This window comes from Caenorhabditis elegans, chromosome III, assembly GCF_000002985.6.
Source record: "Caenorhabditis elegans chromosome III".
Classification (NCBI taxonomy): Eukaryota; Metazoa; Nematoda; class Chromadorea; order Rhabditida; family Rhabditidae; genus Caenorhabditis; species Caenorhabditis elegans.
The window spans coordinates 1,291,772-1,305,534 of record NC_003281.10 but is presented as its reverse complement, the minus strand read 5'-3'; the positions used below and the strand labels follow the sequence as shown (position 1 = coordinate 1,305,534).

Sequence of the window (13,763 nt, the reverse complement as noted above, 5' to 3'; positions counted from 1 at the left end):
TTTTTATATATAATGTAACAGTATACATTGATATTTAAAAACATTTTACGAAGTGAAAATGCAAAAAAATTGATCATGGTATTCCTTCTTTTCTGATTACAACTCTCCACCAGTCTTTAGTTTGTGGTTTGTCGCTTGTAGGTCGAATGACATAAAGTTCCGAAATAATTCTAAAATTGGAGATGTCGTTGGAGTAGTTAACTTGAAAACTGTCGCCACCAATATAGTCTGCTTGAAACACTTTAGCAAGTTTACGTGGAGAAAAGTCGGATGAATTGCAATGAATGTCACACCATTCGAAAATCTCGCGTTTGAACAGAATCTGAGAAAAATTGAATTGTTCAACTAGAACAAAAGAGTAAAGGTGGAGTAGCGCCAGTGGGGAAATTGCTTTAAAACATGCCTATAATACCACAATGACCAAATATCATAGTAAAAAAATTTAAAAAAATTTTCTAAATTTTATATGATTTTTGAAAATTGAAAAAATATCGAATTGCATCAAATTCCTATTTGAATTACCGCCAATAGTTCGATGTTCGATGGAGCGCGCTTGCATATACTTTTATTTATCAATTTTTCTTATTTTTGATTGATTTTTCATGTTTATTTTGAGTAATTTTACTGAAAATTTAATGAAAAATTCAAGATAAATGTACATTTTTTACTAAAAATAATTGAAAACAGAGATAGTACGTTTCTCAACGACGTTGAGCCTGAAATAATCTATTTCAAAGATTTAGGCTTTAGCGCCCGCTTTTTAATAAAAAAATTACATTTATCTTGAATTTTTCATTAAATTTCCAGTAAAATTACTCAAAAAACATGAAAAATCAATCAAAATAAGAAAAATTAATAAATAAAAGTTAAAATAATGCAAGCGTGGCGGTAAAAAATAGGAATTTGATGCAATTCGAGATTTTTACAATTTTCAAAAAATCATATAAAATTGAGAAATTTTTAAAAAAATTTTTAACTATAATATTTGGTCATTGTGGTAAGCGTGTTTTAAAGCAATTTCCCTACTGGCGCTACTCCACCTTTAAAAAAACACGCTCACATCTCTAATTTCCATTGCCATTTCGTCTGTGATGGTGTTAATGTGAATTATAAACCCGGTAAAATGAAAAAAATGCAAAAGACTACCATTCAATTCGACGTCCCATTCTGAGAAAAAGTTTTTTGCCATTCTCCACGGCTCGAGTTTGTAAATTTGCTCCATGCCTCCATCGGACTTGCAACCGCGAAAGATGATTTGTTCAAACACTCCTTTTTTGAAATAGGATAGAATTGTGGCAATCTCCTTGTGGTAAAAGTCCTTAAACTCGATTGTCCCCGAACTAATATTCATCTCTTCTGCTCCGGCATTTTCCGAGTCTTCGTACAGGCTTGCGCCCAATTTGTTCGATTTTTCAAGTGAGGAAAAATACAATTCTGTCGCATTATTTTTGGCTATCATTTTTATATCATTGAGAGCTGTTTGTAAGTAGTTTCCCTCGAATGTTTTGGTTGACCGCACTCTACAAACACCTGTGTATTCATCGTAGATGTTGACGTACTCCGCTTCACAATTGTTGAACATTGTCTTTATTAGACGAGCATCTATTTCCAGATTAAGTTTTAACTTCAACGGTGGAAGGCCAAAAACGATAGCTCTCAAATATTTGGACAACTTTTGAACCACCAATCTGAAATATTCTCATTACAATTAGTTGTTAATTAGTTTAAATACCTATCAACAATATCAATTCTGCTTACAGCGTCGCTAATGAAGCTTTTAGGCAAATCGTAAAATGTGGCAATCTTAGACTCTTGCTCCATTATCAGCAAAAATACATTTCAACCAGCAAGAGGAAAATAAAATTTAAAAAATAATGAATGAAACCCCAACAGAGTTTTTATAGGTTGAATTTAGAGCTGAGGAATTGTACAAGTGATAAGAAACAGTAAAATTGAACGATGTAAACAAGTATTAATTTTATATGACGTTTATGGTACAATTGCTCATTCTTAAGCTCCTCAAAATATGTTGTATTTTAATAGGAAAATATTTGGCAAAAATGGAGGAAAATTGGATTTGTCTCATCGTATGGGCTGTGAAGAAATACATAAGGGTAAACAGCGTCTCATTACAAAATTCGGCAGTTTTGGGCTATTGAAAAAGCAAATGTACTCCACTTGAAGAGGTTGATCAGAAATGTATTTATTGAAGAATAATAAACATATTCATCTCAACATCTCCTTATGAACAATTCATCGGAAACATCCCAAATATCACTTAAATCTCTGAATTGAATAGCATTATGTATTGCAAAATAAAATGCGTTAACATGAAACTCAGTGAAGTGAAAGAGGTATTCAAAGGGCGGACACAACTTCACAGACTCTCTGGCTTCACCAATTATTTTACTCTCTGGCTTCACTAATTATTTTACTCTCTGGCTTCACTAATTATTTTACTCTCTGGCTTCACCAATTATTTTACTCTCTGGCTTCACTAATTATTTTACTCTCTGGCTTCACTAATTATTTTACTCTCTGGCTTCACTAATTATTTTACTCTCTGGCCTCACCAATTATTTTACTCTCTGGCTTCACCAATTATTTTACTCTCTGGCTTCACCAATTATTTTACTCTCTGGCTTCACCAATTATTTTACTCTCTGGCTTCACTAATTATTTTACTCTCTGGCTTCACCAATTATTTTACTCTCTGGCTTCACCAATTATTTTACTCTCTGGCTTCACCAATTATTTTACTCTCTGGCTTCACCAATTATTTTACTCTCTGGCTTCACCAAATAAATTACTCTCTGGCTTCACCAATTATTTTACTCTCTGGCTTCACCAATTATTTTACTCTCTGGCTTCACCAATTATTTTACTCTCTGGCTTCACCAAATAAATTACTCTCTGACTTCACCAATTATTTTACTCTCTGGCTTCACCAATTATTTTACTCTCTGGCTTCACCAATTATTTTACTCTCTGGCTTCACCAATTATTTTACTCTCTGGCTTCACCAATTATTTTACTCTCTGGCTTCACCAAATAAATTACTCTCTGGCTTCACCAATTATTTTACTCTCTGGCTTCACCAAATATTTTACTCTCTGGCTTCACCAAATAAATTACTCTCTGGCTTCACCAATTATTTTACTCTCTGGCTTCACCAATTATTTTACTCTCTGGCTTCACCAAATAAATTACTCTCTGGCTTCACCAATTATTTTACTCTCTGGCTTCACCAAATAAATTACTCTCTGGCTTCACCAAATAAATTACTCTCTGGCTTCACCAAATAAATTACTCTCTGGCTTCACCAAATAAATTACTCTCTGGCTTCACCAAATAAATTACTCTCTGGCTTCACCAATTATTTTACTCTCTGGCTTCACCAATTATTTTACTCTCTGGCTTCACCAAATAAATTACTCTCTGGCTTCACCAATTATTTTACTCTCTGCTTCACCAACTATTTTACTCTCTGGCTTCACCAATTATTTTACTCTCTGGCTTCACCAATTATTTTACTCTCTGGCTTCACCAAATAAATTACTCTCTGGCTTCACCAATTATTTTACTCTCTGGCTTCACCAATTATTTTACTCTCTGGCTTCACCAATTATTTTACTCTCTGGCTTCACCAATTATTTTACTCTCTGGCTTCACCAATTATTTTACTCTCTGGCTTCACCAAATAAATTACTCTCTGGCTTCACCAATTATTTTACTCTCTGGCTTCACCAATTATTTTACTCTCTGGCTTCACCAATTATTTTACTCTCTGGCTTCACCAAATAAATTACTCTCTTGCTTCACCAAATAAATTACTCTCTGGCTTCACCAATTATTTTACTCTCTGGCTTCACCAATTATTTTACTCTCTGGCTTCACCAAATAAATTACTCTCTGGCTTCACCAAATAAATTACTCTCTGGCTTCACCAATTATTTTACTCTCTGGCTTCACCAAATAAATTACTCTCTGACTTCACCAATTATTTTACTCTCTGGCTTCACCAATTATTTTACTCTCTGGCTTCACCAATTATTTTACTCTCTGGCTTCACCAATTATTTTACTCTCTGGCTTCACCAAATAAATTACTCTCTGGCTTCACCAATTATTTTACTCTCTGGCTTCACCAAATAAATTACTCAATTATTTTACTCTCTGGCTTCACCAATTATTTTACTCTCTGGCTTCACCAATTATTTTACTCTCTGGCTTCACTAATTATTTTACTCTCTGGCTTCACCAATTATTTTACTCTCTGGCTTCACTAATTATTTTACTCTCTGGCTTCACCAATTATTTTACTCTCTGGCTTCACTAATTATTTTACTCTCTGGCCTCACCAATTATTTTACTCTCTGCTTCACCAATTATTTTACTCTCTGGCTTCACCAATTATTTTACTCTCTGGCTTCACCAATTATTTTACTCTCTGGCTTCACTAATTATTTTACTCTCTGGCTTCACCAATTATTTTACTCTCTGGCTTCACTAATTATTTTACTCTCTGGCTTCACTAATTATTTTACTCTCTGGCCTCACCAATTATTTTACTCTCTGGCTTCACCAATTATTTTACTCTCTGGCTTCACCAATTATTTTACTCTCTGGCTTCACCAATTATTTTACTCTCTGGCTTCACCAATTATTTTACACTCTGGCTTCACCAATTATTTTACTCTCTGGCTTCACCAATTATTTTACTCTCTGGCTTCACCAATTATTTTACTCTCTGGCTTCACTAATTATTTTACTCTCTGGCCTCACCAATTATTTTACTCTCTGGCTTCACCAATTATTTTACTCTCTGGCTTCACCAAATAAATTACTCTCTGGCTTCACCAATTATTTTACTCTCTGGCTTCACCAAATATTTTACTCTCTGGCTTCACCAAATAAATTACTCTCTGGCTTCACCAATTATTTTACTCTCTGGCTTCACCAATTATTTTACTCTCTGGCTTCACCAAATAAATTACTCTCTGGCTTCACCAATTATTTTACTCTCTGGCTTCACCAAATAAATTACTCTCTGGCTTCACCAAATAAATTACTCTCTGGCTTCACCAAATAAATTACTCTCTGGCTTCACCAAATAAATTACTCTCTGGCTTCACCAAATAAATTACTCTCTGGCTTCACCAATTATTTTACTCTCTGGCTTCACCAATTATTTTACTCTCTGGCTTCACCAAATAAATTACTCTCTGACTTCACCAAATAAATTACTCTCTGGCTTCACCAATTATTTTACTCTCTGGCTTCACCAATTATTTTACTCTCTGGCTTCACCAAATAAATTACTCTCTGGCTTCACCAATTATTTTACTCTCTGGCTTCACCAATTATTTTACTCTCTGCTTCACCAATTATTTTACTCTCTGCTTCACCAATTATTTTACTCTCTGCTTCACCAATTATTTTACTCTCTGGCTTCACCAAATAAATTACTCTCTGGCTTCACCAATTATTTTACTCTCTGGCTTCACCAATTATTTTACTCTCTGGCTTCACCAAATAAATTACTCTCTGGCTTCACCAATTATTTTACTCTCTGGCTTCACCAAATAAATTACTCTCTGGCTTCACCAATTATTTTACTCTCTGGCTTCACCAATTATTTTACTCTCTGGCTTCACCAATTATTTTACTCTCTGGCTTCACCAAATAAATTACTCTCTGGCTTCACCAATTATTTTACTCTCTGGCTTCACCAACTATTTTACTCTCTGGCTTCACCAATTATTTTACTCTCTGGCTTCACCAAATAAATCAAATGCCCTCCCCTATCTCCACACTGCAACTTTTTGGTATTATTTTAAAAAATATTTGACTCCTAACTTTTCAAACTTTTATAGTTTTTTTGAAGATCTTGATATGGTTAATCGAATGAGCTATGATTTGTTTCAATTGCGGCGACCTCATGGGAGCCCTAGTGTAGAGCAATTTTAACAAAAGATTTTCCGAACATAAGCCCGTTCATTTAAAGAAAATTATTAGACAATTACATATTTAAGAATACTACAATTTTTGTCAACATCTCTTTATGAACAATCCATAATAAGGAGAGCTGAATGCAAGTTTGCCCATATCGTTTGAATATTCGTACTCATCTTCGTAATGATAGTCCGGCTTGAATACAATCGCATATTGAATGCTATAATCACGTGCATCTAAACTAGTAAAACGGACTGCGCACTTTTCGAATGTTTTTCTTCTTAGTAGATCCTGAAATTCATGTTAATGAAAGCATCAGAATTATCACTTACATCTCTGAATTGAACAGCATTTTGAATTGAAAAATAAAATGCGTTGACATCAAACTCAGTGAATTGAAATAGGTATTTAAAGGGAGGACACAACTTCATCGCTTCATTTTTCAAATGTAAGATTTTAGTGTTTTTCCATTGATCCAATTTTGTGATTTGTTCAAATTGATGATCTAAGTGAATACTCCGCATTGTTATACTTTCCAGCCCTTTAGAATTGAAGTGTGGAAGTATATCAAGTATAAAATCAAGGTGTACTATCGAAAAGTCTAGTTTCTTGACGTGATTCCATTTTTGCCATTTCCAAGTTTTCAGAAGAAGTTTCGAATGCATTCTGGTGTAGCATTTGGGATCAGCAGATATTTTCAATTCCGATGTGTAATTCAATAGTATTCCAAAGTCCTTTAACGCTACTTCTAAGTAGTTTTTTCCTTCGAAAATCTTTTCCTGATTCTTGTAAGTCACAGATGTGTCTATTTCATTTGGCAGTTGATTGTAGTGTATAGTTTCGTTGTCCAGTGAAATACAAATGCTTCTGTCTTGTATACTAAATTCGATTGTGTTAAAATGAATTCCAAATCCATCCACAGCGTGTCTCAGTCCTTGACACACGTTACGACAAACCCATCTGAAATTTGTAGAGTTTTCGTGGCGGGACCCAAATTTTTGAGGTATAGTACCGAAGGTGGAGTACCGAAATTTGAGACTTTGCTTTTTTTAGACCCAAAATCGTCCAAAACTACCGAATTTTGTGATGAGACGTTAAAGTTTTGCGTTTTTTTGCAAGACGTTGCGACACTGAAAAATGCCAAAATTTGAGATTTCAGCTAAAAAAGAGCCTTTTTTCAAAACTTTGAGCCGCCATAACTTTTTTTTGAAAAATTTTCAGAACGTCTCATTACAAAATTCGGTAGTTTTGGATCATTTTGGGTCTAAAAAAAACAAAGTCTCAAATTTCGGTACTCCACCTTTAAGTACAAAATTTCATAATTTTTAATATATCCGCCAAGAATGTTGTTGAAATTTTCATATTTCTTATGAAAACTCATAAATTTTTGAACTTCCAAGATTTAAACACCAAATTACAGTAACCCCATGAATTTTTGTGGTAAGCCCATTTTTTTATTTAAAAAGTTTGTTAAAACTGTTTCAATTTTGAATGTGTTTTATACAGAACTTTTCACAGATTATTGCTTACAATTAGGCATGAGAAAGTACAGCAACCCCTGGGTTTTCGTAACGGGACCTTTTTAGAACTACACACTTTTTTCAAAGATCTCATCACAACTCACAGATCCATAGGCTCCAACTTTTCAAAAACATGGTTAGCAATGTCCAGAGGCATATTGAGTGGGCTCTCCTGTTGTAAAATTCTTCGACGTTTTGATAAATTAGAAAACCATTTCAAACCAGGCATTATATCTAGGAAGCAACCGGACATTTTGAGAGGAAAGTTTGTTACCTGAAAATCAAAATTTTTAGTTACCATATATTGATTGAGGTACCTATATAACTAATTAAAAAAGTTAATATGAAATTTAACGAAAAATATGAAAACAGTAGATAACCTAAACGTACAGTCTCCTTATAAATAGACCGTTTGGTGATATAATAGGATAGTGTCGTACTTTCTGAGGAAGATGAGTCAGAATACAGTTTCTGTTATCAATAAAACTTCCTGTGACGGTCTAGAAACAATAAGCAATGGTGTTATCTAACTGATTAAGAGACTATTATTTTGATTGAAAAATGAACAAATCTAGAATCAAGTTATTCTTCTGAAAATTAACATAATAAATTGTGCTCTGAAAATCAAGTTGTTGTAGTCAGATCAAGATTTTTGTCCCGGCAAAACTCCAACTTGATTGTTTGATTAAAAAGTCCCAGTTTTTCAGACTGAAATCCAATTTTGGTCACTGAAATCTTAGTTTTCCCGTCATCAAAACTAACAGTCTACTGAAACATGCACAATTTGTATCACTCATACAATTTCTCAGCTCAAAATTCAAAAAAGAAGTTGGAGAGCGAGTCCGATGATGCCGCAAAGTTCATCTTGGATTGAATTTCCGTTAGAATATAAACCATTCACAGGCACAACATTTTCCAGAAATCATTGTGGAGTTTTCATACAGATGAATATATAAAAATGACAATAGAAAATAATACGAAACAAAATTAGTTAGCATCTTTTCATTTTGAACATCCACATGTCACAAAATTCGGAATCTCCAAAAGATATGTCAAATCTGGATTTCCCGTTTGAATACTCCAGGGTGAAGTCATCGCCACCAGCATAATCCGGTTGAAATATTCTTGCAAACTCGAGAGGCGTGAAATTTATTTTTAGAAACGTAATTGTGCATTTCTGGAAAGTACATCTTTGCAGCAGATCCTGAAAATTTGTTTGGTTATAAAACCATAATTCATTATCAAAGTTATAACTTCGAACTTACATCTCGAATTTTAATCACATTTTGTATTGGAAAATCTTGAGTATCAAAAGTAAACTCCTCAAAATGCAAGAAATGTTCGATTGGTTGAAATTTAAACCAGGAATCCCAAAAATTGAAGTGCTTTGCCTTTTTCCATTGATCCAAATGAGTTATTCTTTTAAACTCGTGATCTGAAAACATTCCTCCTAATTCAATGCTTCTCAATGTTTGACTATTGAATAATGGAAGGATTAATAACATATCGTCAATTGATAAGTCATGATGCAGACGTATAGTTTTCATGTGGATATTCTCTTCCTCTTTTAAGACGTCTACTAGAGAGTGGACAACATATTCTCTATCTTTTCCTTCCAAAATGGTTTGAATCATTAGACAAGAAGCATGCTTTTGAAATATTTTCAAGTCATTGAAAGCTATCTTCAAATAGTTATCATCTCTTATATATTTCTTTTTCCGTCGCCGATAGTCGCACTTCACATATGTTCCACCAAGAGATGAACTAGAGTAGGTGATGGTAATTCTGTCGAGATCTATCGAAACTCGGTTACTCTGCAACCAAACTCTGAGGTTGGTGAAGTGAGCTCCAAGTTTATCAACAGCGGTCCGTAAAGTTCGACAAACTTTTCGGCAGGTCAGCCTGGAACCAGTTAGGTTTTTATGGGTTTCGTTCAACCCAAAATGTTTAAATTTTCTAAAATTTAATTTTCCACTTTTCAAATTGAAAACGTGAGCACAGGTACGGAGCAAAGCATCCATTTCTACAATTCGTTCCAAAAAGTTCACGTTTTTTTTGTGGTTAATTGAAATTTGTAAAATAAAAAAATTTTTTGGGGAATGAAACCAATAAGTACCCCAGTTAGTTATAATTTACTGAACCTGCTCTGAAGCAGCTAAATTTTTAGGAAAATTCATCAATAACACCATCATTTTCACATTATGGCATATTGAAGACCAACGAATATTCAAAACTCGTTAGATACATATGTAGATAGTACTTAGTTAGCTTGTACGTTAGTCTTAAATACTCACAATTCCTCGATTTCAAGCTTCTCCAGAACGTGATTCGCAACTGTTATAGGCAGATCAAGCAGAGTTAGCCGTTTAGCAGACATGTTTGGAAGTTTATCTGAAAGTTTAGAAATGAGAATCGAAGTTGCGTAAGGTTAATATATATTCACGGTTTATTGTACTTAAAAATGAAACTACTAATAGACACTGAATTACCACATAATAAAATATGTGAAAAGCAAAAGATGAACACGATGTTTTTTTTTAATAGAAGTTAGAAGTTTAGGGAAAGAAAGACGCAATTCTCTGCAAAAGTAATAAGATAGTGTCTTTCTTTCTGAGAAATATGACTCAGAATACAAATTTTATTATCAATACATAAAACAGCCTGTTACGGTCTTGGTCAAGTAACAATAAGCAATGGCGTTATCTAACTGATAGAGAGACTATTATTTTAAATGAAAAATGATAGTGAGAGAGAATTGTTTCTTGACCATCACATGCAGTTCTATTGATAACAGAAACTGTATTCTGATTCATCTTCCTCAGAAAAAAGACATTTACTCATTATTTCACCAGAAATGATCACTGTTTCAGTTTTATGTGTAAACGGTCTATTTATAAGGAAATTGTACATTTATGTTATCAATTGTTTTTATATTGATCGTTCAATTTCGTGATAACTTTTTCTAATCTCAATATATATCTAAATTTCTGTTCATCGTTTCATTTGTTTTTTTTCTTTCTCCAAATCACTACTCAAAGATATTTGCTATTTTGAAACAAAGTAGAGAGTTGAGAGAAACATATAGAAATTTTGGATTAAAATTCAAATTAATAAATGCTCTAGTATTTGTGATAATTTCATTTTTGAATTTAGAAACCGAGTTTCACTCAAACGCCAATTCTTCAAAAATTCATGACAATTGAACAAAATGAACAATCTTTTGTGCAGCCATTTTGTACAGCTCAAGTTTGGAGAAATTTTACTTTTTGACAATTTTCAGGCTTAATATATACTTAGGACTCAGCTTATAACATTTTATAGTAAAACTAAAATAAAAATTTTTTAACGTTCAAAAATCTACAAAACATTGTCAATTTCGTAACATTGCATGTATTTTTTGCAATGGGTTGGGTCTTTCTTTCTCTAAATCTCTACTATCAGGTTGTCCCATAAGTTTTTGTACTTTTTTTCAAATATTTTTCCAAAACTTCTAGAAAGTTTTAAAATTTTTTCATCGTAGGTCGTGTCAAGGTCGGGTCGTCCCCTTTCAGAAAAGATTAATTTCATCCATTTCTACTTTGCCACGATGACAATCATCAAACTTGAACGTCGAGACGTTAGATTGCTTCTTCTTTATGAATTTCGTCTTGGTCATTCAGCAATGGAAGCGGAACGAAACATATGCGGTGCGATGGGTGAGGGAGCACTCTCTTATAATACAGCAAAGAGTTGGTTTCAAAAGTTCAAGAACGGCGACTTCAGTCTCGAAGAAATAGAACGTTCTGGGCGACCGGTAGAGTTAAATGAAGAAGACCTAGTGAAGCTGGTGGAGGAAGAGCCTCGTCTTAGTCTTCGTGAAATGGAAGAGAAGCTTGAGTGTTGTCATAGCACAATTGCACGTCACTTGGGTCGCCTTGGTTTTACTTCAAAACTTGGAACTTGGGTGCCTCATGAACTTTCGGCATCACAGAAGCTCACTCGGGTCAACGTTTGTACTCAACTTCTAACTTTTCGTCGAAAGTTCGATTGGCTGAACAATCTGGTTACTGGAGATGAGAAGTGGGTGCTCTATGTTAACCATTCCAGAAAACGTCAATGGCTTCCGATCGGTGAGAAAGGAATACCGACGCCAAAGCCTGATCTTCACCCAAAAAAGATTATGATCTGTGTCTGGTGGGGTGTTCAAGGACCCGTGCACTGGGAATTGTTGCCAACTAATAAAACTATCACTGCTGATTACTATTGTGCCCAATTGGACCGAGTTGCAGAAAAGACCAACGGAAAATATGAAAAACTATATTTTCTTCACGATAATGCTAGGCCTCATGTCGCCAAGAAGACTTTCCAAAAGCTGCAAGATCTTGGTTGGACTGTTTTACCGCATCCACCATATTCTCCAGATCTTGCACCAACCGACTACCATTTGTTCTTGTCTCTCAGTGACTACATGCGCGACAAGCAATTCGACGACGAAGAGCATCTCAAAACTGAACTCTCCACTTTCTTCTCATCGCGTTCGCCGGATTTCTTCTCCCGTGGCATCATGATGTTACCTAGTAAATGGCAACAAGTGGTGAACACTAATGGTGAATACTTGTGTGAATAGTATTACTTGTCGCTTGAGAGAAATAAATTTTTTTCAAAAAAAAATAGTACGAAAACTTATGGGACAACCTGATATAAAAAAACAAACAACGTTCTCATCTTTTGCTATTCACATCTTTGATTCTGTATTAATTCAGTGTCTATTATCATTTTCATTTTGAAACAATTTGAATCAATAACACATATTAATCTTACACTACTTCGATTTTCATTTCTAAACTTTCAGATAAACTTTCAAACATGTCTGCTAAACAGCCAACTCTGCTCGATCTGCCTATAGCAGTTGCGAATCACGTTCTTGAGAAGCTAAAACTCAATGAATTGTGAGTATTTAAGACTAACGTACAAACTTAGTACTATGTTAAATTTATTGTGTCATTGATTCCTCCTATGCATTTAACTGCTTCAGAGCAGGTTCAGTAAGGAAAATGGAAAAATGAAAATGAAAAAAAATTAGAAATAATTTGTTCCAGGTGGACCTGCCGAAAAGTTTGTCGAAGTTTACGGACCGCTGTTGATAACTTCGGAGCTCAATTTACCGATCTCTCAGTTGTCTTGGATGAAGACAGCGTTAGGATACAACTCGACCGAATTGAAATTATCTACCGTAATTGTTCACTTCTTAGTGGATCATCTGTGTGGTGCAATAATGAATGGAAATATTTAGAGGGAGAAAACTGTTTGAAGTTGGCTTTCAATGACTTGAAGATACTTCTGAAGCATGCATCTTGTCTATATATTATATCCTATTTGAATGACCAAGATAGAGAACACGCTGTCAATTCTCTAGTTGACGTCTTGAAAAAGGAAGTGGATATCCACATGAAAACGATATCTTTGCATCGTGACTTATCAATCGACGATATTGTATTAATCCTTCCGTTATTCAATAGTCAAACATTGAGAAAACTTTGGATAAGAGGAATCTTTCCAGCTCATGACTTTGAGAGAATAACTCATTTGGATCAGTGGAAAAAGGCGAAAAAATTCAAGTTATGGGAAACCTCGTGGGAATGTTTGCCTATCGAATATTTCTTCCATTTTGAGAAGTTTCGTATTGATATTGTCAAGAATCATGATATTCCAATACAAAGTGTGATTAAAATTCGAGATGTAAGTAACTCTTTAACTGTAAGTAACTATAAACTTTAACAATAACTTTGATAATAAGTTCTATAACCAAACAAATGTTCAGGATTTGCTGCAAAGAAGTACGTTCCGGAAATGCGTAATTTCGGTTATAAACGTAAATTTTAACCCTGAACTTGCAAGAATATTTCAACCGGACTATGCTGGTTGCGATGAATTCACCATGGAGTATTCAACCGGGAAATCCAAATTTGAAATTTATTATGGAATTTACGAATTTATGAACATGTGGCAGTTAAGAATCAAAAGATGCTAACTAATTTTGTTTCGTATTATTTTCGGTTGTCATTTTTATATTTTTCTGTGTATGAAACATCCACAATGATTTCTGGAAAATGTTGTAAAATAGGATATATTGATTTTGAGCTGAGAAATCGTATGATTGATGAAAATTGAGCACATGACAGCTGACAATGTAAATGAGTGCTTCAAAAAATTTTGCTTGTTTTAGTGGACTGGTAGGTATGATAAAAGGAAGACCATGATTTCAGTGGCCAAATTTTTATTGAAAATCTCCTTATGATAAAAGTCAGTA

General features: G+C 34.0%; 4 protein-coding genes and 1 non-coding gene across 5 annotated transcripts; 2 read left to right on the top strand and 3 right to left on the bottom strand.

Annotated features, from left to right (window-relative positions):
- Positions 1-73: 73 nt before the first annotated feature.
- Positions 74-1,821, bottom strand: fbxa-75 (DUF38 domain-containing protein; the record flags this gene model as incomplete). Its single annotated transcript, NM_064976.1, has 3 exons — positions 74-322; positions 1,061-1,688; positions 1,733-1,821. 3 exons carry the CDS (start codon positions 1,819-1,821, stop codon positions 74-76), a joined length of 966 nt encoding a protein of 321 aa, NP_497377.1.
- A 4,229-nt stretch (positions 1,822-6,050) lies between these two features.
- fbxa-28 (F-box domain-containing protein) lies at positions 6,051-7,631 on the bottom strand (the record flags this gene model as incomplete). The annotated part of the gene is made up of 3 exons (NM_064975.1): positions 6,051-6,245; positions 6,287-6,914; positions 7,579-7,631. 3 exons carry the CDS (start codon positions 7,629-7,631, stop codon positions 6,051-6,053), a joined length of 876 nt encoding a protein of 291 aa, NP_497376.1.
- Positions 7,160-10,605, top strand: anr-53. Its single transcript, NR_101787.1, has 2 exons — positions 7,160-7,260; positions 7,979-10,605.
- Positions 8,393-9,869, bottom strand: fbxa-35 (F-box domain-containing protein). The gene is made up of 3 exons (NM_064974.3): positions 9,769-9,869; positions 8,740-9,376; positions 8,393-8,678 (listed from the first exon to the last, which is right to left on the bottom strand). The coding sequence occupies exons 1-3, from the start codon at positions 9,849-9,851 to the stop codon at positions 8,466-8,468; spliced, it is 933 nt and encodes a 310-aa protein (NP_497375.1). The 5' UTR covers positions 9,852-9,869; the 3' UTR covers positions 8,393-8,465.
- A 1,694-nt stretch (positions 10,606-12,299) lies between the features above and the next one.
- Positions 12,300-13,565, top strand: fbxa-36 (F-box domain-containing protein). The gene is made up of 3 exons (NM_064972.4): positions 12,300-12,402; positions 12,553-13,192; positions 13,275-13,565. The coding sequence occupies exons 1-3, from the start codon at positions 12,320-12,322 to the stop codon at positions 13,482-13,484; spliced, it is 933 nt and encodes a 310-aa protein (NP_497373.2). The 5' UTR covers positions 12,300-12,319; the 3' UTR covers positions 13,485-13,565.
- The last annotated feature ends 198 nt before the right edge of the window (positions 13,566-13,763 follow it).